Raw genomic sequence first — 25,549 nt, forward strand, 5'->3', positions numbered from 1 at the left:
ACATATACAGTATAAACGAGCACTGAAATTACTACTGGCTCATTCTACAAAGCTCCAACCAAATAGCGTATGCAACTTTCCTCTGTAGATTTGCCTACCCACACACCCTCTCTCTCTCTCTCTCTCTCTCTCTCTCTCTCTCTCTCTCTCTCACACACCCACACAAACACACACACACATACACCTATACCGCTGTAGGCAGGAGTAACTGGGTCAGGCTCTGCACAAATCTCATTACCCGTCAGTGTGCCACCCTAACACACCATGGGTCCTGTAGCGGCGACCCGATACTTCAGACAGGACCTCAGGCAGAATGTAGATTTTTAACTGAGTTAAACTAAAGAATGGTTCACCGAGTACTCGATACCACTCTGTTTAATGTTATTGCACAGTGTTGGGTTTCTCTATAAGGAGGGGCCTTGGCTGGTGTAAGCTATCCAGCTTTGCTCTTTTCGCTGAAGTGTGAGGATGTCGCTCGCGAAGCTCGCGCCGTACGCAGCATGCGTCCTCGTCAGATTAGCGGGTGTCATCTTTCACTTGACCGCATTAAATTGCTGTCACACCTGAGAACCACACACACACACACACACACACACACACACACACACACACACACACACACACACACACACACTTTGTTTTTCTGAGTTTGTGAGGACCTTGAATAGACATCATTGTAGATAACAATTACACTTTTGAGGAGAATCAGAATATTTTGCCTTAATTTCTCAAAAAAGCCTCATTTCTTTATGGCATGGATTCCACAAGATGTTTAAAACATTGCTTTGAGAATCTGGTTCATGGTTAGAGGAGTTTTCAGACGTGCTTTCATGTTCTACCACATCCCAAAGGAGTTGGATTCAGATCCAGCGACCTGCAAGACCACCGAAGAACACTGAGCTCATCGTCATGTTCATGAGACTACTTTTGCTTTGTGATAACTCATGGTGAGTTATCATGCTGAAAATGCCATTAGAAGATGGACAGCAACAATATACAAACAAGCAGTAACGTTAAAGTGATGATCGATTGATACGACTACACCCAGAGTGCGTAAAAAAAAAAAATCCCCACACCGTTACACCACCTCCACCAGCCTGGACTGTCGACACGGATTCATGCTGTCGGTGCTAAATTCTGACCCTACCATCTGTGAGCCTTAGCAGAAACTGAGATTCATTACATCTGGCTACGTTTATTTCTGTCTGTATTTGCCTAGTTTTGCTGAGTCTGTGCTCACTGCAGCCTCAGCTTTCAGTTCTGCGCTGACAGAACTGGACCCTGACGTGGTCTTCAGCTCCTCATGGTTCAACATGCTCATTTTGAGATGCTTTTCTTCTCACCACAATTGTACAGCGTGATAGTCTGAGGTACTGTAGCTTTGACTGTAGCCTCTGATCCGGTTGACTTCCTTCATCAACAAATTTATTCTAATTTCATCAAGAAATTAGCAATGAAAGAAATACTCAGACAACCCACATGACAGTAAAGATCACGCCATGGTCAAAATCACTGAGATCACTGAGATTGTTTTCTTATGGCTGTCAACCAGAAACATACAGAATTATTAAATGTAAATGATGGTGTCAAATCTTTAAGCCACAGTCCTTACGCAGCAGAGAAATAGAAGGAAGATGACCGGGGCAGTGATTTGTCCTGCATCGTGTATCGCACTGAATGCCACAAAGTTTCCCTATGAAAAAAACTGTTTTGCATTATCACCTGAATGGTGTTGAAGGATATTCTGTGTTTAGATCGGCATTGTTCAGTACTGAGTGAGGAACGGAAATGTCAAAGTGTGAGATTTATTCTGGGCAGTGATGGATCTGTTGGATGGAGGATTGGGGTTCAAGGGGCTTCTTTGTGAGATAGACCACAGACTCTGTACTATGTTTAACAATTATTAATGTGCAACCTAGCTAGCAGGTGAAGAACTTGAACAACAAAATCACCAGCTAACTTACTTTAAATTTGCAAGCACTATAGACTAATACAATAACAGGCTTAAATAAACCCAAAACATAAGTTCACTTACAGTTCTCACTGACACACGTTTTATTAACTGGCTAGTTATCCTCCAGAAAGTGACGGACCACGTCTTTTTCTCATTACGGCCATGTGGCGCGCGTGCCCGCTCGCGGTGTCAAGCGCGTCCGCGCTATTCTCCCGGGATGCACTTGACGGCCTTTTTTGCAGCGGTATTTTTTTCTTTTTGGACGACCTAGTTAAGGCAGTAGGGTTTCCCAACTTAGGTGGGTCACCTTACCTGAAAAGTGGGCAGTGGTGGCTCAAGTGATTAAGGCTCTGAGTTAAAGGATCAGAATTCAAGCCCCATCACTGCCAAGCTACCAGTGTTGGGCCCCTCAGCAAGGCCCTTAATCCTCTCTGCTCCAGGGGTGCTGTATCATGGCATGGCTGACCCTACACTCTGGGTGCATTGGGCAGTGGTGGCTCAAGTGATTAAGGCTCTGAGGTAAACGATCAGAATACAAGCCCCATCACTGCCACGCTGCCAGTGTTGGGCCCCTGAGCAAGGCCCTTAACCCTCTCTGCTTGAGGTGTGCTGTATCATTGCTGACCCTGTGCTTAGACCCCAACTTCCAAAGCTGGGATATGTGAATAAAGAATTTCACCGTGCGTTAATGTCTATGTGACAATAATAAAGGCTTCTATCGATATCTACTGAATATATTTCAATATCTATATATTTGGTCAAAAGTGTTTATTTCAGTTGGAACGTTTTTGGACTGTACAGTTAACAGCATCTTTTTTTCTCCCTTTTCTGCTTCTGCATTTTGTCTGCTTCTGAAATATGTAAGTTGGTGGATTCCATTGAAGTTGTTCACCTATCCAATTTCTCCAGAGTGCTCTATAAGCATTTATTAACATGTACAAAAGGCAGCAATTAATAATCCCAGTTCAGTATCAGTATCGCTCAGTTAAACAGCATTTATCATTTCTGTCAGCGGCGTGCGGAGGATACACATTCTCCGTTCTGATGGATCCTGGTGCTTTTTTTCCCGATATTCCTAAGTATCACTGATCTCCTTCCATACCCCGCTTGGCGCTGTGCGTACGTCTGTTTGTTTTGGCACCTCTATCTCGTCTCAGTGTGGACACACCTGTGTTGACACCTCTTTCATCTGCAATAGTCGAGTCTGCCATCAAACACTTATGATATATGACCATGTTATCTTTCTCGCTGAGAGTCTCCAAGGAGAGAAGCTGCCAGATAATAGTTTGTTGGTTTTTTTTTTGCTTCACTGTCCTTTGTACACACGTGCAGACACACAAACACACATATTCATGTAAAAAAAAATTCAGTCTTGGTTTGCTTAGTCAGCTCTAAACAGCACTCGGTATTATTTACAGGATTAAAATTATAATCTCTGACTGTTTTTTTTTTTTAAATGTATTACTTGTTTGCAGCTTGTTAAGATGTTACATATAAGGAACACACATTTTTGTGTAGAAAAACTCGTCAGGACTCTCAATTTCGGGAAAAATACAGGCTTAAAATTATAATCCCTGATTTTTATTTATTTATTTTTAATTTATTTAGCAATTGTTTGGATGCAGATTAAACCTGTTAAATATAATGAAGCAGACAAACACACACACACACACACACACACACACACACACACACACACACACACACACACACACACACACACACTTGTTTGGGTTAAAACTTTCCTAGAAAATTCCTAGAAAATCCAGGATTGAAATTATAATCCCAGACTTTGTCGATTTTTTTTATTGATTCAGGCGTTTACAGAATAAAAAAAACATAATGAAGACACACACACAGACACACACACACAGACACACACACACACAATTTTTTTTTTTGTAGAAAATATTTAAATCCTGGTTTGACTAGTTATCTTGAAACAGCACTCAGAATTATGAATAGAAAAAGTCAGGATTAAAATTATAATCTTATGAAGTATTATTAAATATTAAATATATAATTATTAAGAGTTTGTTAAAAAAAATTAAGAGTCGTCTGGATACGGATTAAGACGCTAAACACAATGCACACACACACACACACACACACACACACAAACACACACACACACACACACACACACGCACACACACACACACACACACACAGGCTTGTGTTTGTCTAGTCATCTTGAGACAACACTCAGTTATTAGCATTTTTATTATTTCTAGAAAAATCCAGGAATAAAATGTAATCCCTGTCTTTTGTCTCATATATGATATCAGTTGTTTGGATACAGATTAAGATGTTAAATATTATGAACACACACACGCACTTGCACACCTGCGCAGGGATCTTTCGGAAGGAGATAATGACAGCCCGGGCTGTCAGGATGCCGCTGAGATTGTTGTGTGGAAGATCATTTGCAACACAGATATGTTCTTGTGCGCTCCACAAATCATACCAATTTGCTAGCATCAATTCACAACTTGGTGTTTACTATAACCTCTTAACAAAGCCTGTTTGTTCTGCTGCATGTTTTTGCACATTTTAGGTGCAGTTTGTTATGTTACAAGGTGCCTCCAAGACCTGCAGAAATCTTATCATACCTAAAAGATACACCTCTGAATTACAGCCTTATCATACAGTGGTCCTGGTTTCACCCTCAGCTGGAACAGATCTTTTTTCCCTAAAAAGTGACCCGGGTGACGGTTGTCGGATCGACCGAGCGGTTCTCCTTTAAAGCACTAAAAATGACAAACTGTTTCTTTTAGCGACTGCCTGTTTCTTTGTCCGTGTGGAATACAATTACAACGATCAATGATATTGATCTTAATGAGCTTCCGGTCCATCACTTCACGATCCTTCCACTAAAACGTGTAAACTTGCATACCTGAACAAACACACACACACACTCACACTCACACACACACACACTCTCACACACACACACACACACACACACACACACACACACACACACACACACACACACACACAATATGCTTTTGTACATAAACAAAGCCATGCTATAAAGCACCGCATGCTGATTTGATTTAGTGACAGCTTTCAGAATCTCTTCCTTCTCCCATCAACGTTCAACGTGTGATTACTGCATGTGTTCCCAAAGAGACAAGCAGCGAGTTTGTGTGTGTGTGTGTGTGTGTGTGTGTGTGTGTGTGTGTGTGTGTGTGTGTTTGTGTTTGTGTGTGTGTGTGAGGATAAAGAATCATGTATGCGGTATGTGCATGGAGATAGTCGAGCACTACGGAGGAATGCATTTGAAGAGAATCGCCGTGACGACTTTGCCTTATGTCGTGTGTGTCAGTGTGTGTGTGTGTGTGTGTGTGTGTGTGTGTGTGTGTGTGTGTGTGTGTGTGTGTGTGTGTGGGTGGTGATAAATCTTAAGTCCTCTCAGAGTTCAAACATACAAGGTCAGATGTTAAAGTGGGGGCATGCACACAGACACGTTGTTTTTAAAATAAAATCTTTTTGTGAGAACAACAAAATGTCCGGCAGATGCTTTCCAGTGCAAAAGGTACCTCAGGTCTTTCTATTTTTTTTTATCCCTACTAAAAGATATTTTGTAAGATATCACATGTAAGATAAGTTTTATGTGCATATTGTCATATGGTCATATTGTGCATAAGTCATATGGTCACATGACTCAGCCTTGCATCACTATTAAAGTCCTGGCTTTCACGTATTCCTCTAACGTATAACATGAACATGTGAAGAATAACAATACATGTTTATATGGAATAAAAAGAGGAAAAGAGCATTTTGATGTGTTTACCCAGCCGTAATCCGATATCGATTAAGGATACACTGATGATACAAGTCCAGTAAAGATCTTTTTTTTTTCTTTCTTTCTTTTTAAGGTGCCACATTTAGTAAAGAGCTGCTGGTAAGTTAAATAAAAAGCAGATCCTCTTGGGAGCTGTGGCCATCCAGGACTTAAGTGTGACACCTCTGTGTTAGCTCAACCAACGAACGTTATGGCAAAGTTTATATTAACAGACCACCCGGCGTTTTAATAAAGCTCCTGTAGAGTGTTCACATTTCGGGGAGTGAATCAAAACGCCACTGTTTCTTCTTCCTCTCGGCTAAAACTAATTATAGCGCAGCCAGAAAAGTTCACCACAAGAAGATGAGTGTAATAATGGTCCTCTCCCTGTATGTGTGTGTGTGTGCATGTGTGTGTGAGAGAGTGTGTGCGTGTGTGTGTGAGAGTGTGTGTGTGTGTGTAATGGAGTCGTTTAACAATTTGAATTTAATCAGGTGTGATGTGCACCATGTTCTTTGGATCTAAATTAAAATCTGCACAAATGAGGGGTGAGGTGAGAGAGAAGGAGACAAGGAAAAGAGGTGATACCTGGGGAGTGTCTATTCTCTCTCTCTCTCTCTCTCTCTCTCTCTCTCTCTCTCTCTCTCTCTCTCTCTCTCTCTCTCTCTCTCTCTCTCTCTCTTTCGCTTTATCTCTTGCCTCTGAGCAGTGGAATGCGCTATGAGCCGAGCAGATAAATATGTACGGTTGTTAGCTGCCATTTTGGATCAAAGGCCGTGCTAATTCCCATTAACGGAGAAGTATGTGAAAGTCGTATCAGCGGATGCCATTACTAAACACTATAACACTTTGGCAACTAATCAATGACTAGCAGCTCGTTAAGGGCTTTACACATTGTGCTGTTTTTCAAAAGAGATAATGAGTCTCTTTATGACCCTCTGTTTTCTGATGTTAGCTTTTATACCTTAATGCGCACTTTCCCATCACTATTGAACTGAAGAGTGCACCGGAGGGAACGCTTGTATGTGTGTGTCTGTTTGTGTGTGTGCGTGTTGTGTGTTTTGTGTGTGTTGTTTGAAGTTCTGATTCAGATTGCCATGCACTCTAAGGGCTAGCTTGAAGAATGGGCACCATTATAGCGAACTGACCTTTACGTAGCTTGGAAAAAGTGAGAGTCATTACAGACAGGCAGTGCTCCGGTCAGCCCTGTGCATTGTAGAGCGAGGCCTTTACCGGCTCATCACAGCCTACAGAGGCACATTTTAAAGTGATGAAGCCTGCGCACGGCTCCTGGCAGCCAATTCTCAGGTCATTTCAAAGCAAAATTGCTGGACATTTACTGAAACAATTACTTCAAGGGGCTCTTCTAAATGGAAAGGGTCAACACATGGACACTGCTTCCAAGATTCATAGGTATTACTATGGAACTTACGCTATGTATTCAAGTGCCCAACCTCCAACATGTAAAAGCCAAAGAAAATGCTCCTCGACGTAAAATTCCTACGCGTTAACCATTCTTACTTAGTAAGTAAGTCTGTCTTCTTTCTTACTTGTTTTCGGAGTGACATTAAATCAACATGGCTGCACACAGCCTCAGAAACAAAAAAAAAACAACACCTGTATTTGCTTCAGAACAATCAACATACAGACATATTTGCTTTGTAAATCTTAAACACTGACTATACTGATATACATCACTCAGCAGAGACAGATGGAAAGCAAACAAATGTCCATTTCCACTACTTTATATACCATAAATATTATAGCACAGTGATTTTTTTTCTTTACATATCCCAACTTTGGTGGTTGTGGTCAGAGTGGAGGATCACTCCTGGAGCAGGGAGGGTTAAGGGTCTTGGCTCAAGGCCCCAATGGTGGCAGCTTGGCAGTGATGGGGCTTGAACCACCGAACTTCCAATCAACCCAGAGCCTTAACCACTTGAGTTACCACTGCCCCGACACTGTTTAGCAGGTGTCATCACTTACAAAGTCAAAATAAATGCAGCGTTATTTACTCATTAACTCATTATCTATTAGGTATGCGATGGAACCAGAGTGTCCTGCGAACACTGGGTGTGAGGAAGGAATAGGTTCATCAACATGGCAGGACAGGATTAAGTACATGTAATATTAACAGTCTACAATTAATGTTAGTAAGCAATTGTGAGACAATTTATTACTTATCCATCTAATTGCCATCAACTGAGTTCTTGAATGTGGATCTTCACCAAACTGTAGTCAGAAATTTGGAAGCAGAATGACTTTGTTTTGCTGTAATCATTGCCCTTCACTGGAATTCAAACGCTCCAAGCTGTTCCAGCATGACGATGGCACTACGCACAAAGCGAAATGGCATAAATGTAAATGGAAGTGAGTCTAAGAACTCAAGTGTCCTGCACAGAGCCCTGACTCTGCTTCAACACCTCTAAACACCTTCAGGATGAACTGGAACACCAACTGAACCCCAGACCTCCTCACTCTTACAACATCAGTGTCTGATCTCACTAATGCTCTTGTGTCTAAATGATCACAAATCCCCACAGCCATGTTCTAATATCCAGTGGAAAGCCTCCTCGGAAAAGTGGAGCTTGTTATAACAGCCAAGGGCGAATAAGTCTGGACTGGGATGTTCAACTAGAATGTACTTTCGGTCATATAGTGTGTAAGCATGTATCCATCCTGTTTTAAAGAAATAATATTGTAGCATGTTATATGGTCTTATTTTTTCTTTCATTATACAGTAATTCAGACAGTAATATGTTTCAATAGATAGATATCTTCAATAACAGATAAAACGTGCAAAATAACTTACCGCTAATGTACAAAAAACAGTCAACAACATAATCAATCGTGACTGAGTCTACAGGAAGTGAACAAGTGAAGAAATTTACACAATTTTAATATATTAAACGTAATACACCGTAATAACATAACATATTTTCATCCTAATTTAGCCTAATGATGTGTGATACGGTTGTGTTCCTGTGTTAGGTATGAGAATCCATAGAAAAAGAAATAAACTAGATCACAGCATGGCAGGGCGCCATTACAGAATGTTTTCGGCTTCCCGTATTTGTTTCCATTTTCATCTTGCCAGGTTGTAGAGTTTAGGTTATTAGTTTAGGGCTATTAAACTTGAATCAGCTTACCAGCAAACAGACAACTTTGCATTTGTGGCTCATGAACAGAAAACAACATCATTTCAAATATGCAGTTTGATACTAGCTTAAGTTCCAAATGCTTTGCAAAGATATTAGAATGTTGAATATATGGCAGATGTAAGAGCTTTATATCTGGTGGCCTAGGGCAGAATTCTGGAGCGTTTTTCGAGAAGAGAGCTGATTGTCACACCGAGTTAACGCTTAATGCTAATACGAGCAGCCTTAGTGTTTCTTCATCAGCTATTCTCATCAGCAAGCAAGCAAAGACCTACTCATCAAATCACTTAACAAATCAGCCCTCCCTGCTGTGTGTGTGTGTGTGTGTGTGTGTGTGTGTGTGTGTGTGTGTGTGTGTGTGTGTGTGTGTGTGTGTGTGTGTGTAAGTGAGTGAGTGAGTGTTAACGTCCTCATTTTGAGCATTTGGTCGAAGCAAAGGTCGCTCAGATGTTTTTATAATCTCTTATTAGTTGTGATTCGCCTAGCTGTGGATTGTAAACAGTTTACTCCGAAGTGGCAACCATTCAGAATTTCAGTTCTGTTTTAAATTCTGTCTCACAAGCAGCTATCCTCGTTTAACCCACATCTAACACCGTTGTGCTTCTGTCTAAACTAGAATTGTCCTCAGATAAAACCTGGTTCATGTTCGGGAAAAATCAATCAGGCCCTGAAATCACGACCTGTAATATGACATGTCAGGGACTTGCAGGAGGCTTTCCTGGCTAACCCACAACATTATTAGCTCATTCAGTAAGACCACAGCACAGTTGAACTCTTACTCTTATGCTGGTTCATAAGGTGTGGATATCCTTTCTATACATTTTCATACCGTAGTGCTGTCTGCAAAGCAAATCACAGGTTCCTGTTCAAGATATATGACGCAATACACAAATATCATAAACCAAGGCATTCAAATTCTTCTATCTAGAGAAAGGAATTTGCATAGATGTGACTTCAGTAGTGAGGGAGTGTATGTGGACCAGGCGTTTCTCAGAAACTCAGCAAGAAATTCTTCTCCTTAGAATCAGAAAATGTTTAAAAAAAAAATGTAATAAATAATTTGGGTTTTGACAATGATTCAGGATATATTCACTGTATAGGATATACACACATACCTTAAATACACACTGGATATACATACGGCCTTGTTATTGGAAACGTTCTCTCTCTGTCTTTCATTCTGACTGCAGGTGCATACAAAACCTACTGTTATTAAGCTGCTAAACCATGTAATTAAGTTCGGTTCCTTTCTGTCTGTTTATTTTCATCCCATTCAGACCATTTGCTCATCAGGCAGGGGGATCAGTATGCCAATAAACAGTAGTGTCCACCTGTGTTTGTGTGTGTGTGTGTGTGTGTGTGCGTGTGTGTGTGTGTGCATGTGTGTGTGTGTGTGTGTGTGTGTGTGTGTGTGTGTGTGTGTGTGTGTGTGTGTGTGTGTGTGTGTGTGTGTGTGTGTGTGTGTGTGTGTGAGTCCAGGAAGATAGACGTTAGTGCAGAGGGCGACTCACGGTTATCTCTATGGAAGCAGAACTCTAACACACACACACACACACACACACACACACACACACACACACACACACACACACACACACACACACACCTTTCTTCCAGCCATCAAATTAAACACACAACTCGACCAGCACACATACTCACACTTCTTGGACGCTTTATGGACGCAGCAGAGCCACCAGGGGCCTCAGATATCACGGAACATCAGGCCTATTTTCTTTATGAATCTCCGGTGTGTAAAAAAAAGCACTCGAGGCGATGGAAATGACAGGAGTCTTTTCGTTCGTCAGAGGGAGCCCAGTGCAAATAACAGTTTACAGAAATCATTCTGGTCCAGTAGTGTGGAGAGAGAACTCATATTCACAATCCAATAAACACAATCCCCCACTCATCGCCTGCAGCAGATCTTTATCTAATAATCACTAATGAGCACTCATTGCTTGGAGTGGCACATTACGCTAACTGATTTTTGTAACCTAGTTTATTATCCTTAAAGTTCCTCATATAATAACCATTGATTAATCTGAGTGGTAAGTGGAATTTTTCCAACATGTATTCTTAATTAGCAGACTAATTAGCACTGTGTATGTGTACGTGCACATAAAAAATAACCCACCCAATTAAAACAGCGTAGAGTTTACCTGAGGGCTCGTGCTTTGTCCTAATAGGAACGAACAGCAGAGGACAATAAAGAAGAGAAGAAAATTTAACTCCGAGGCTGAAAAATCTGGGTTTAAGATGATGTACCAAATCCATTATCCATTTTAAACCCCATGCAAAAATAACACGCGTTAATGTGTGAGCATGTGTTTATTATCATTTATTATTTTTATATTTTTATTTGAAATAAAAGCTGTAATGAAGGTGAATCTATACATATAAAGACCATGTTACACTAAGTGTTCGTATAAATGCCACAGAGAAGCAAAACATTGTCTCTAACCTGAGCCAATTACTTTCTTCTGGGAGCAAAACAATGCTAGCCAACGACTATTAATAGCGACTAAACAGAAAATTGATAAATTTTTACTTTTGAATTTTGAAAAATTGACTAAACTAGAACTATTGTTAAAAAAAAAACTATTATAAACATCTTATAAGACTCTAAAGCTAATGTTACATAACAACTATTATCAACAGCTAAATAAACTGTATAGCTAATGCTAATCAACAACAATTATCAACAGCTAAATAAACTGTAGAGCTAATCTAATCAACAATTATCACCAGCTGAATAGACTGTTAAGCAAATGATAAGTAGCAATTATTATCAACAGCTAAATATACTGTACATCCAATGCTAAAAATTATTAAGCTGAATAAGCTGTAAAGCTAATGCCAACCAGCAACTATTAGCAACAGCTAAATAGACTGTCAGCGTAGAAATGAGGACAAATTGAATAGATAGTAATATAAATTTTTTACAGTATTAGTTGTTAGTGATTAATAATGTAATTGACACAGAACAGAAAATATGTTGGTTTTGTTAGCTGCACCATTAAGATGGATGGATGGATGGATGGATGGATGGATGGATGGATGGATGGATGGATGGATGCTGTGAAATGTGGTGCAAAAGTAAACCTTTTACTTTTACTGTCATCCTTTTTTTCTTTATTCTTTATTTTTGGCTTAACACATTTAGGTCACATTAACTGTGAAAACACAGAGGTACCTCTGAGGTAATTCTGAGGAAATCGCATACAATGGGGAATTTGACTGACAGGTAGTGATTCTCATCTCAGGTAATACAAACTCTACTGCTACCAAGCATGAGATGTGAACAGGGGGTGCATTACACAGTGTTGTATACACATTTGTAGAGCAATTTTTTGTCACACAGCATTTGTGTAAATGTATGTGTATGTGTATGCTTGTGTTTGTGAAGACAAAGAAAAAGAGAAGGCATCATTTCTGCCGAGCGTCCCGCGGCGTTCTTTTGAATAAGCAGCACTCTGGTGGTGGCGTGTGCTCTATAGTGAGAATGATGAGACTGATCAATGTAAATAGCTACTGGTCAATAATCACACTCCACATCCAATGGCAGCATGGCACACTAATTCATCCTCTTTCTCCAATGAGCTCTAATAATGAGGCATAGCTTTTGGAGAGCGGAAGATGCGAAAGCGGGAGCTGAGTCAATACACCCATTCAACAAATGAGGCACACTCCCACTCCATCTCTCCCACCGCTAACTGTGTAATTGTTTTGCCTTTAATAGCAGCATAATGAGCGAATGCAAGCCATTTATTTGTTCTTTGTGTGTTTCTAACGCGATTCCCTCTGGCATTGTAGCTGACTCTCTTTCCTATCCCGCTTTGCATTTCTTTCTTTCCCTGTCTCTCGCCACCTCTGTTTCTTTGTTTCGTCTCCCTTCGTCTTCATCGCACACCTGGATGCCTGCAGGTATAAGCCTAAACATAAATAATGCAGAAGAGTGTTAGGGTACCAGATATCCTATCCTTTCTTCTCTCTACTTCTACTCTCTCTGTGTCTCCCTCTTCCTCTCCTTCACCCTTCCTGTCTCAGTATGCATGTTCCCCACTTCCTTGCTCGATGTCCTCTCCTCTCAAATGAAGCCACAATTCCCTCATGGCCTAGTGAGGATGTCACTTTGTTGTATGCTCATGTATCTTTTTTTTTAAGATGCTTGTTGCCAAGAGGAAATAGTATGCTGACTTATATGTATCCCCCCACCACCTCCCTTTGTCTGCCCTCAGTGAGCTTCATAGACTGTGGTAAAGGTTCCAGTCTGCGCTTTGAGAGCAGTTACCCCGCGGATTTCCGGATAGGACAAGACGGCACGGTGTACGCCACAAGAACTCTGCGCATATCAGACAGAAAGGAAAGGAGCCTAGAGATCAGCGCAAAAGATAAGGAGAGACAGGGGGTGTGGCTAACTCAAGTCTCCTTCACACTACCAGACACACCTAAACAGGTAAGTCTAAGTTTATATCACTTTTTTTTCTCCATATCGTCTCAGTCATAAGCAGTTCCACACAAACCATCGTCCAGACTTATCACTGTGTAAATGCTTTATGATAAAATAGGTTAAAAGATATGGCATAGTAAAATCTATTTGTTTTCAAGTCTAAATTCAAGCTTAATGACTTTAAAAAGAGAAATATCAAATTCAGGCTAAAGTCTTCTGATTGTGTTAATATTGTGATATTTGTTATTCACCTAATATCAGACAAACCAAAAAATATATATATATGAAATAAAAAATATATGTTTACTGTGTGAAAGTTAGGTAAGACTTTTCTATATATATATATATATAATTTCAATTATGGATTATTAGATGGTGTGGTGATGGAAACCAAAGTAACTTCACATAATATAAAATATATTTGCATTAAAGTCTTAAATACGTGTCGTGATTTTCATTTCATAAGCTTGAATTTATCAGGAAAATTCACATAGCTAATAAGATGTGTTCACATTTATGCAGCGTTGGGTTTCATTTACAACACCCACAATGTATTGTACTCTGTACTCAGTCCACAGTAAAGCATTACCGCTGCCCTAGCACCCTGAGAATAGTGCTCTAATTAAGTCTTAACTGTGCTAAATTGTGGTCGAGGCAGAGGAGGGGGATACGGTAGAGGAGATGTGCTCCCTCAGCTAGAGATCAACAGCATTACTTACTCTCTCAGAAAGAGAAAGTGAAGAATGCTGCTGTGCACATACACAGGCAGAAGAGAGATGGGAATGGGATAGAGGTGGCGGTGTGTGTGGGGGATGTGGAGGGAGTATAATGGCAGGTTTTTGGAGGAAATGAACAGAAAATGAGCTGGGACAGGAGAGAAGGTGGGTAGAAACATAACAGTAAGAAAAAGCAAGTGGGTGTTAGTAAAAAGCGACGGAAAGAAAGGACGAAAGATACAAGAGGGATAATAGGTGAAAGAGAGCAAGCGAACATAAAGTGTCTGTGTACAGAGACAGAGAGAGAGAGCACTGTATGAGCCTCTTGTTGATCTTCATGTTGTTGCTGTTGATATTAACGTTGTTCTACTCTTTGTAATTGTAATGGCCTGGCTCATCACCCGAGTCATATCTACACCAGCCAGAGACTGGAGACACAGGGAGAAAGACAGAGAGTCTGCCTTTCTGCCAGCACTCTTCTGCCCACACTACTGCACTGCCATTACCATCAATATTTAACCAGAGGGATAGAGAGATTGTGTCAAGAGGGACTTACAATCGAAACTGAATCGAAATCAAATGCACGGGAACACGCACACATACAAACACACACTCTCACACACTCTCTGTTTCCTTGTGAGGACCTTCGATCGACATAGTTATTAACGATAACCTTAACCACAGGAACAAAAAGGAAACATTCAGCTCTTTTTTTAAGCTGTATTCCTTGTGAAAACCAGCTAAAGGTCTCTACAAAGTCAAGACTGTCAGCTATTCCTACCTTTTATGAGGACATTTGGTCCCTGCCACTGTATGGAACATGCATACTCTTTTATATCTCTCGTATTTGTTTACTTTTTCCATGACATGGTTTATTAACTCAGCTAATACGTGTATTATAAGTCTGCCAATAATACGGCTGCGCACTAATCCTATAATACAACTTCACAGAGACGAGCTAAACGTGCTCAAAGGTCATAATCATCGAGTATTCCTGTCATCATGAGGACATTTGGGCTCGTAATGCTAGAAATACTTAGGAGTTAATGCATGCCCTGCACACAGATGTAGTGGCACAGATGTAGTAATGTTAAGCATGCGCTGTGTGCCTTCGTTCCTACCTTAATAACCGGTTAGTGCCTAGAGGGCTTTTTTATTCTGCTGCCCTTGGAAACCTGAGTGCAATCGCACCGTTCTAGTCAAACATTCACTCTAGTGTGTCTGGTCTTGAATCACATGCTCTCTCTCTCTCTCTCTCTCTCTCTCTCTCTCTCTCTCTCTCTCTCTCTCTCTCTCTCTCTTATACACAGATAATGGAAAAGCTATACTCTAAGCTCTACAGAATAAATGCACTACATAAAGTTAATCTGTCTTAAGAATGTGATCTCTGCGAATAGATTCCTGCTACAAAAGCTTCACCCATACAAATGCTTACACACGCGCATACTCATTATACACATGCCTACACACACACACACACACACACACACACACACACACACACACACACACACACACACACACATACACATACATCATGTAGACATGTGTGCATGGACATATGCGGTAGGTTTTATGTTTTATATCAGGAACCTGAGTCAGTGAAATTTATGACCACATTAAAGAGAGTAAAATTAATGCTGTAAATATTTAGGTACACAGACAGGAGGGGAAAAGGCTCTGTGTGTGTGTGTGTGTGTGTGTGTGTGTGTGTGTGTGTGTGTGTGTGTGTGTGTGTGTGTGTGTGTGTGTGTGTGTGTGGTAAGGTAAGAGAGAGAGCAGAGCACAGAGAACACAGAGTGCAGTACCCAGGGGTGTGCCTGAGGATCTAACAGAGTTATTCGTGTTTGCAGGTGCCTGAGATCATGTTTCCATGGCGCAGCGTCGTCGTCGGGGGCGATGGTAGCATGAGCCGCGTGAAAAGAGACTGGGTCATTCCTCCCATCAACGTCCCTGAAAACTCCCGAGGACAGTTCCCAGAGGAGCTTGTCAAAGTGCGCGCGCGCACACACACACACACACACACACACACACACACACACACACACACACACACACACACACACACACAAGCATAGACATAAATCCATACAGAAACAGTAGAATATTTGTATGAACTGGCTTTAGATTATAATGTAATGTGAATAAATTTATTGTTGCCATCTCTTAATGACTTAATGATACGGCCTCACTTAGCTTGGACCTGTATGCGTTCTGAAACTTAATACAACTTTTGTCACACCGATTTGCAGTAAGGAAAGTAAAAAAAAAAAAAAGACAGCCTCTTTGTAGTGACCTCATTCTGCCTTGTCACAGAGGCTCCAGATCGTCTGTTGATGTGTTGGCAAAAAATGCTTGTAAACTCAATGCGGGCACAATCTTCAATTATGACACATCACAGCTTCACTAATTTGTGTATTACGAGGCATATCGATATCACAGAGTGTTCCAGGATAATAGAAGTGCTTTGTCTTTGCTCTGAGAAAATTGCACTCAACTGATTCATTAAAAAGGATTTCAAAGTTCTGTTTTTTTATATTCTGGCTTTTATGATTTTCTACAAGTGTTATGTTTCGACATTAACATCTATTATTTTCAGAAAACACACTCACACTAACACACACACAAACATATTACAATATAATGATTATGTGTGTTAACATTCTACAAAAATGAATCACATAATGAATTACAAGCAGACTAAAACATGAGTGTTTTTCAGATCCGTTCAGACAGAGATAAGATTAACACGCTGCGCTACAGTGTGACGGGACCAGGAGCTGATCAGTCTCCTACCGGCCTCTTCATCATCGACCCCATCAATGGACAGCTGTCTGTCACTAAGCCTCTAGACCGAGAACAGATCTCCAATTTCCATGTAAGCATGTTTGTATCTTTGTGTGTGTGTGTGTGTGTGTGTGTGTGTGTGTGTGTGTGTGTGTGTGTGTGTGTGTGTGTGTGTGTGTGTGTGTGTGTGTGTGTGTACGTGTGTGTACGTGTGTGTGTAACAGGTCACAGTGTTGCATGGTTTTGTCTCTTTACAAATAATGCTATAAGTGTGTCCCTTAGGGAAATGTGTCTGATCTGCAGTTTGTGTGGCAAAATTTTTTTTTAGTTGCCCTGATGAAGGTTAGGGTTAAGTTTGTTTACAGTTCTGTGAGGTGCATTCATATTTAGAGGGTTTTAGAGGCCATTCTGCTCCCTTTATTTGTGTGTGTGTGTGTGTGTGTGTGTGTGTGTGTGTGTGTGTGTGTGTGTGTGTGTGTGTGTGTGTGTGTGTGTGTGTGTGTGTGTGTGAGTCCCACAATCCCGCATACCAGCGTTGAGACTCTAATACTCCCATTAAACTGCTTATCCTGGTTACCATGGCAATCTGAGAATGCAACTTTTGCCCTCTGTTTAAAATAAGAGGGGAGTAGTCAGATTTTTGAGCTTAGAAAGAAGAGCTTATCTTAACACACACACACACACACACACACACACACACACACACACACACACACACACACACACACACACACACTTTGATAATGAGGACAGCACATATACACTCTCCCCCATATTACGAGCAATAAGCTCTGCCTGCCCAAACCGTTACTATTAATCTGTCACTATATGCTCTGTACATCATTTTACACAGAACACTTTAAAGGTCAGGGGTAAATGAGATACAACAACAACAACAGGTATCTCTTGTCTTTCATGATATCTGAACAGGTCTTATTTAGATTTTGTTTATGTGTGTTTGTCAAAGTAATTTTGAAACCTAAAAGAAATCACTATGCATTACTGCACCCAAGCACCGCTTGACTAGTGTACATTAGTTGTGCACTAGATTTATAGGGCATTATGGGTAATAAGAGTTCTCAATCCACAGAGAGTTTGGACAAAATGGCTAGTGCACTATGGGATGGTAAAAAGGGAAGCGCTTCAGACACGGCAATTGTCTTGTGTTCACTGGCTCCAGGAGCTAATCAAAGCCAACATGGGGGCTGAAACGTTTGTAATTGGTTAAGTGCTGCACCTAATGAAAATGGACAGGAAGCAGGGCTTGCCACATCTTCAGTTAAATAAATAGCCTGGTACTAGCCCTGTTTTTGGAAATGAACTGAAGCCAGTTGGCTTTAATGTTTAATGAAACGTCTCCTGCTATTTAATTCATTTGCAATTTTTTTATTTAATGTCTTTAATTCAATGCTTAATTCCTCTTTGGTGGCATAAACCTTGGATAATTAAGAGAGATTGGGAACACTTATTCATATTTTTGTACCATAATCAGTATCAAGGCATTTTATTTATTGCTTTATTTTCAGCCAGTTACTGTATATTATATTATATTACATTTTATTATATTATATTGTATTACAGTTTCAGCTGCTGTTTCATTATATAAGTGGTGCTTTTGGATCTTGGTTGCTGTTCACAGAACTTTTGTCATGATGTCATGTTACTCTGCTTATTATTATTATTAAGTTTGACATTTTTTGAGTTAACGTCATGTTTGTGTTTTGCTCCAGCTGCGCGCTCATGCTGTGGACATTAACGGCAATCAGATGGAGAATCCCATTGATATTGTCATCAATGTCATCGACATGAACGACAACAGACCGGAGTTTACTCATCAGATCTGGAACGGCACGGTGGACGAGGGTGCCAAACCAGGTACTTTAGTCCACACACGCTCCCGCTGTTGAAATTCGCAGCTGAAATTCTAATCCTCGCTTATATCACGAGCGAGTTTGCTGCACCTGCTAGTTGTTGGTCTGACAGATGGCCATCGTTGTAAGAAATCCAAACCAAATCACTGTTTCTCTCCTCTGCATGAAGGCACTTTTGTGATGACAGTCACATCACAAGATAAGGATGACCCCAACACAGCCAACGGCATGCTGAGATACAAGATCCTCTCTCAGAGTCCTGAGACTCCGTCCACCAACATGTTCACCATCAATAACAAGACAGGAAAAATCATCACCGTAGCCGCAGGCCTCGACAGAGAGGTGTGTGTGTGTGTTTGTGTGTGTATGTGTAGAAATGTTTTCTCCAATGTCAACCTCTAGCAATACCATCCTTCACTATTTTTATTCCCGCTGTGGTGTGTGTGTGTGTTGTGAGTAGAAAGTGTCCCAGTACACTCTGATCATCCAGGCCACTGATATGGAGGGAAATCCGACATACGGCCTGTCCAACACTGCTACCGCCATCATACGGCTGCTTGACGTCAATGACAACGCCCCAGAGTTCACCAGAGACACAGTGAGTTCATTGTACATGTCCACCTACTTCTAAACAAAGTGAGAAAACCAGAAACAAAAAAAAAAACAGTTCCCTATTCATTCAGACACACAAAAAGTTTTTGTCTTTGTCCCAGTTTGAAATCAGTTGAGATGTGAACTACCTACAAAATTGCTCTGAAATTTGTAGATAAACTTAAACTTGTTTTGTACTCCATGGAATTCAAAGTCCAAAGCAGAAGCGGAAGCTTCGTTTCGGTATTCCAGGCTCTGGATGTGTGCACTGAATGTCTCACTGGCCACGACATTATTAACCCTGCTAAAGAAACTTTGTTGTTTGAATGCAATCGTTCATTCGTATTGCCATGACGTTCTCCGAGCTTGTACCTGACGCTTTCCCACAGCCTCCAAATGTCACAGCTAGTGCTACTGAACCACAGTATCAGGGGACAGTACTGTTACATTTGATTTCTTAAATGTGTCCTAGCACATCCATCTTAATCGGCTAAAGCAGATGTCAGCAATGCTAATCTTTAGGGAGACGGCATCAGAAGTTAATTCTGGCAGCTAGTAGAAACACAGGAAGGTTTGGCAATGGATTTTATTTCACTGTAAGACACATTTGCCTTCAGAGTCCTTATAAAGCACCATGTAGGAGACTGAAGTGAGTGTACAATGTAGAGAGGTAAAGTAGACCCAAATGATCATAATAACAACGCTGAGGTTACTGTGAAGCGAATTTGTTACATTTGTCACATGGTTGTTTGCACAGTTTGAGAACAGTGACATACTTCCATCGCAATTCACCACCCTATTAATGATGAGTCTCTCTCTCTTTCTCTCTCCCCCCTCCCTCCCTCCCTCCCTCCCTCCCTCCCTCCCTCCCGCCACCGATTCTTCTCACCTTAGTTTTACGGAGAAGTGCCTGAGAACCGTGTGAATGTGATTGTGTCTAATCTGACAGTAACAGATAAAGACAAGCCAGGCACACCATCCTGGAACGCGGTGTATCGCATCACATCCGGAGACCCAACCGGACGCTTCTCCATCCCCACTGACCCCACCACCAACGAGGGCCTTGTGACGGTGGTTAAGGTAAATTCGTACACAATTTATTTGGCCCTGTCTCCAGTGATTTCACACATACACAGTTAACAACAGAGCAAAAAACAGTTCCCATAGAAACAACGCCGGTCAACAGCGATAAACCATTCTAAGTGTTTTAATCACACAAAGAGCCATTCAGTAATTATTAGTCCTCTCTGGGTGTTTATAGACACTAATATCCTCTTATCATAAAGGGAATTTGGTCTATTTTATACCATTGTATAATCGTTTGTTTTGTTCCTACGTGTGTGTTTTTCTTAGCCTGTAGATTACGAGATGAATCGTTCGTATTTGTTAACCGTGGTAGCCGAGAACGAAGTGCCGCTGGCGGGAGGGATCCACCGTACACGCCAGTCGACAGCCACCATTTCCATACGCATCATCGACGTGAACGAGAGTCCCAACTTTGAGCCCAACCCCAAACAGATCAAACTGGATGAGGGACTTCCTGCAGGGTCGATGCTCACCACATTTATTGCTCACGACCCTGACAGACACATGCAGCAGAGTATCAGGTAGACAAACACACACACACACACACACACACACACACACACACACACACCCACATAACATAAAATTACATAAGTCAGTGCTGCATGACAGACACATACAGCAGAGTGTCAGGCAGAGACAGACACACTCTCTTCCACATAAACATGCGCCCACACACTCACTTATAAACCGTCTCAGCCTCAGACACTTTGAGGTCTGAAGCTTTGAAGCTGCCACTGAAGCTTTGAGGTATATATTTACCACAACACTTTACCACAGTTTTAAAAACTTTCCGATTTTATTCTCATCAGCTATACATATGCACCTTAGGCCAAACCTTGAATGCTGTGACAGCAAGAAACTTTTCAGATAAAGTGTCACTGGATTACAAAAAAAAGTGGGGTTTTGTTTTGTTTTATAGTGTGGAAAAAGTTTGAGTTCTTCAGGTTGGTAAAGTTCGAGCGTTATGTTTATGGTGTTCAAATTTGCAGCTTTAAATTGTAAACGGAGTTGTGCCAGGATTCACACATTCACATTTGGTATGGAAGTTGCATTGCACAGAATGGGATAATATTTATTCTGTCTAGTCTGTGTATGTATATATATATATATAGATATATAGATGTATATATTCATAATGACATTCCTTTTGTACAGCTATATCTGTCATACCATACTGTATCATACTTATATAAAATATATACCCTTATTCAGTTCTATTTACATATTACTACACCTTCTGTATAACCTCATACCCTTATATATTACACTGCCACTTGTAAATAAGCCATCTATGCACTTCTGGTTAGATGCTAACTGCATTTCATTGGCTCTGTACATGTACCTTGCACAATGACAATAATGTTGAATCTAATAATTGAGTTTATTTTCTCTGTATTTACACTGTGACCTGTTTTTGTATGACAGTCCTAATGTTTAGGGTACTGTAACATTCTTTACATGATATTTGGGCAGAGATTTTGGAATATAAGCTGTTATTGTCATTTCAACCATATATAACTGACGCAGTTAAATGAAAAAAAAAAAAAAAATGTTTTTCTTTCAGTGGCGCTACACAAAATGACATAAAGCTACATAAAACAACACAGAGCTAAGGACTTAAAATATCCAGAGTGTCCGCTACAGGCTACTGCTGCGCCACCATCTTGCATGCACAGATTCTTGCAGTGTGGCATCAGGCAGCAGCGCAAATCATGCAAATAAAGGGGTGAGCAAATCACCAGCCCTGTGGCAAGCAGATTTTTACGGTGGTGTGAAGCACCGTAGTGCTAGCTCACAATACGTTGGGATGTCTAATAGATGTATGATATGTGTACTTAACAGATATCGGTTCAAATAAACACTGACATCTGTAGATCGTATTGGAATATTTTATTCAGAATTTTTCACAATGTTTGCCCCGTTGTAGGTACTCGAAGTTATTTGACCCAGCTAACTGGCTGGAAATCGACCCAAATAACGGGCGAATCTCCACCATCGCCCTACTCGACCGTGAATCCCCGTACGTCAGAAACAACCTCTACAATGCCACCTTTATGGCCTCTGATAATGGTGAGTAGTGTGTATAAGTGTGTGTGTGTGTGTGCACTTGTGTGTGTGTGCACTTGTGCTTGGGTCGCAACTCGGTTTCAATCCATTACAGTTTCCACAGTGGAAGAGTAACTCCAATGATCTGAGCTGAGGGAAACAATTATGAGCTAATATCGTGAGCACAGAAACAATCATACACATCAACCCACAATTAAGTTCAGACACTTTCAACGATAAAACTACCAAATTCTTTACATGTATACAAGAATGAAAGCATATAGATCTTTTTCTCCCTTTTACACTCACTCCTCTTTGTGTGAACAAGACTGCAGATGTTTGCTTGACTCTTCTGCCGTTATTGACATTCTTCTCGGTAAAGGAGAAAGAAAAAAAAACCTCACACACACATATAAAAACACTCATTTCTCTGTAAAGGAGTGATCCCATCTCTGTAAACACTCTGTTAACCTGTGGTCCCACAGTGCCTCACACACAGTAGGCCACTCATGGTGTTGGATTGTAACACTCCAGCGGCGCTGCTTCCTCTCCCGAGGCTCCCTTCATTCAGCCTGATCATCTAAAGAGGGTTGACACTTAGTGCTCTTCTCTTTTCAAGCTCTCCCCAAGTGACTGGAAATGTTCGGATGAAGAGGCAGCAGATGCTGAATAGCTCATGGGCAGTGTCTACTGTCTATAATTGACAATATCGTACATCCCCTGATTACGCATGTCATAAATATTTTATACAATATCTTAGTGGTTCAAGAGCTTCGCTTTCACGGTTCTGACAAATTGGCAGCCAGTGTGGTGAAGAACAGGTCGTTTTCTGATCTTTCGCTTTGTCTTTCTCTTCATTATCTGCAGGTATTCCTCCTGCGAGTGGAACAGGCACGCTGCAGATCTACCTGTTGGATATTAATGATAACGCGCCACGAGTTTCTCCCCAAGAGATCGAAGTGTGTGAGAGACCAGAGCCCAACGGCATCAACATAACAGCTGTGGACGGAGACCTGAACCCCAACGCCGGGCCATTTGCTTTCGAGCTCGCCAACCGACCTGCTGACATCCGCCGCAACTGGACACTCACTCGTCTCAATGGTACGACACACACACACACACACACACACATACACACTCACACGAATGCTAGCACATATACCCACCCCATCTTATGACTCTTACTGAAACTGTTACCGTTTCATTTTGTAAAATAACTGCATAATAGGGACTGAATAATTTTACATTTCAGCATTTCTGCTCTTTTTCCCAGGGGCCAGAAAATGGATTTCTGTTTTGTGGTGTTCTGAACTGAATTTCTTTGTCACGTCACACTCCACAGTGGTGCTTAATGGCTCACACAGCGCTTTAAGAAGTTTTATAGTCTTTTTATAAGTATTTCTGTCTTTACCTAGCCCACTAGTAGCAATATATTCATAGAGAAGTTCCAAAAACAATTAGGTTTTTTTTTTCCCACACAAATGTTTCTGTCTTTAAAGTAGAACATGATATCAAACACGTTTCTGCTCTCTGAGATGCCCCAACTGATGGTTCATAAGCATTTAAAATTAAAACGTTACCTTCAACCTCTAAAATTCTCTAATTCTCACTAAAAGAGGTAAAAACCTCTCACACTGGAAGTCAACAGTGTGCTTGAATAATTTTACCTGAGACTTTGACCTGTGACTCATGATAAAATAATTCATTTGTTTACTGATTGAAAATAAACAAACGTCTGATAAGGCAGAATGTAACGCCAGTGAAAGTCCGGTCATGTTAAACCAGGTTCAAACCAGTTTTTCTTTTCCAACCCATTTCTCATGTGACATATGAAGTATGTTTTGTAATTTTTTCACACAAAATTGTCTCGAGGCTAAATAACAAAGCTAACAAAGCGCGAGGGTAAATAACACTAACGTTAGTTACTTTTTTTTTTTCCATGGTCAGAATACACCAATTGAAACAGACACCCATTCACACCCTCATTCACACTGACAGACTGACCGAGCTCACAAAATAAACCGGGACCCTGCAACTGCAAGCCAGCAACACTTCATTCATTAGTTTTATTCATGCTTTAACACTGATGTTAATATGTAAAGTAAATATGTTAATAAAGTGAATTCCTTTACGATTCACTTCTGTCTTAGGCGACCATGTCCAATTGAGCCTGAGAATCGGGTATCTCCAGAGCGGAATCTACGAAGTCCCCATTATCATCACGGACTCTGGAAACCTGCCGATGGCCAACACCTCACATCTGCGCGTGAAGGTGTGCCAGTGCGATCACCATGGAGACTGTGTGGACATGGAGCGCATCATGGCTGCCGGTTTGGGTACCGGAGCTATTATTGCCATCCTTATCTGCATCATCATCCTGCTGGGTGAGTTATTTCCTGTCGTGTGTATAAAACTCTATACGTCTAAAGTGTTTATGCTATAGGGAAAGAGGACACAGATTTGGAGTTTTATCTCCAGCGAGAATCCCTTTAAGCTAAAGATCATGTGTGACTCATATTCTATCGTATTCTCTCTCTCTCTCCCTGTGTGTGTGCGTGTGTGTTTGCCTATCCACTCTCTGCTCTCTGTGTGTAGTGCTAGTGCTGATGTTTGTGATGTGGATGAAGAGGAGAGATAAAGAGCGGCAGGCGAAGCAGCTGCTGATCGACCCGGAGGACGACGTGCGAGACAACATCCTCAAATACGACGAGGAAGGCGGAGGAGAGGAGGACCAGGTATAAACAACGTTCATATGGTGTAAAAACTAACGAAGAATGTTGTCTCTTCCTTGACATTCCCTCACCTTTGTGTGTGTGTGTGTGTGTGTGATTGATTGCAAGTGCAGGATTATGATCTGAGTCAGCTGCAGCAGCCAGACACTCTGGAGCATGACCTGGTGAAGCCAGTTGGAATTCGTCGACTGGACGAACGCCCGCTGCACCCGGAGCCCAACTACCCACTTCGTTCTGCTGCACCACACCCTGGAGACATCGGAGACTTCATCCACGAGGTGTGTGTGTGTGTGTGTGTGTGTTCTTGTGGTTGTGCGTATGGTGTGTAGGTGGGTAAGTGTTTAGCTGTATGAGTGTGTGTGCATGTA

General features: G+C 41.1%; 1 protein-coding gene across 1 annotated transcript in view; it reads left to right on the plus strand.

The window, feature by feature from the left end:
* The window catches only part of cdh2 (cadherin 2, type 1, N-cadherin (neuronal)), a 45,435-nt gene that overhangs the window by 17,732 nt on the left and 2,154 nt on the right, over positions 1–25,549 (plus strand). The window contains exons 3-15 of the mRNA XM_027179605.2: positions 13,138–13,355; positions 15,919–16,059; positions 16,788–16,943; positions 18,583–18,727; positions 18,893–19,065; positions 19,184–19,321; positions 20,209–20,394; positions 20,668–20,921; positions 22,331–22,473; positions 23,317–23,550; positions 24,600–24,833; positions 25,045–25,184; positions 25,295–25,459. Of these exons, the coding sequence (XP_027035406.1) occupies positions 13,138–13,355; positions 15,919–16,059; positions 16,788–16,943; positions 18,583–18,727; positions 18,893–19,065; positions 19,184–19,321; positions 20,209–20,394; positions 20,668–20,921; positions 22,331–22,473; positions 23,317–23,550; positions 24,600–24,833; positions 25,045–25,184; positions 25,295–25,459 (2,327 nt within the window). The remainder of the gene's footprint in view (positions 1–13,137; positions 13,356–15,918; positions 16,060–16,787; positions 16,944–18,582; positions 18,728–18,892; positions 19,066–19,183; positions 19,322–20,208; positions 20,395–20,667; positions 20,922–22,330; positions 22,474–23,316; positions 23,551–24,599; positions 24,834–25,044; positions 25,185–25,294; positions 25,460–25,549) is intronic.

This window comes from Tachysurus fulvidraco, chromosome 16, assembly GCF_022655615.1.
Source record: "Tachysurus fulvidraco isolate hzauxx_2018 chromosome 16, HZAU_PFXX_2.0, whole genome shotgun sequence".
NCBI lineage: Eukaryota > Metazoa > Chordata > Actinopteri > Siluriformes > Bagridae > Tachysurus > Tachysurus fulvidraco.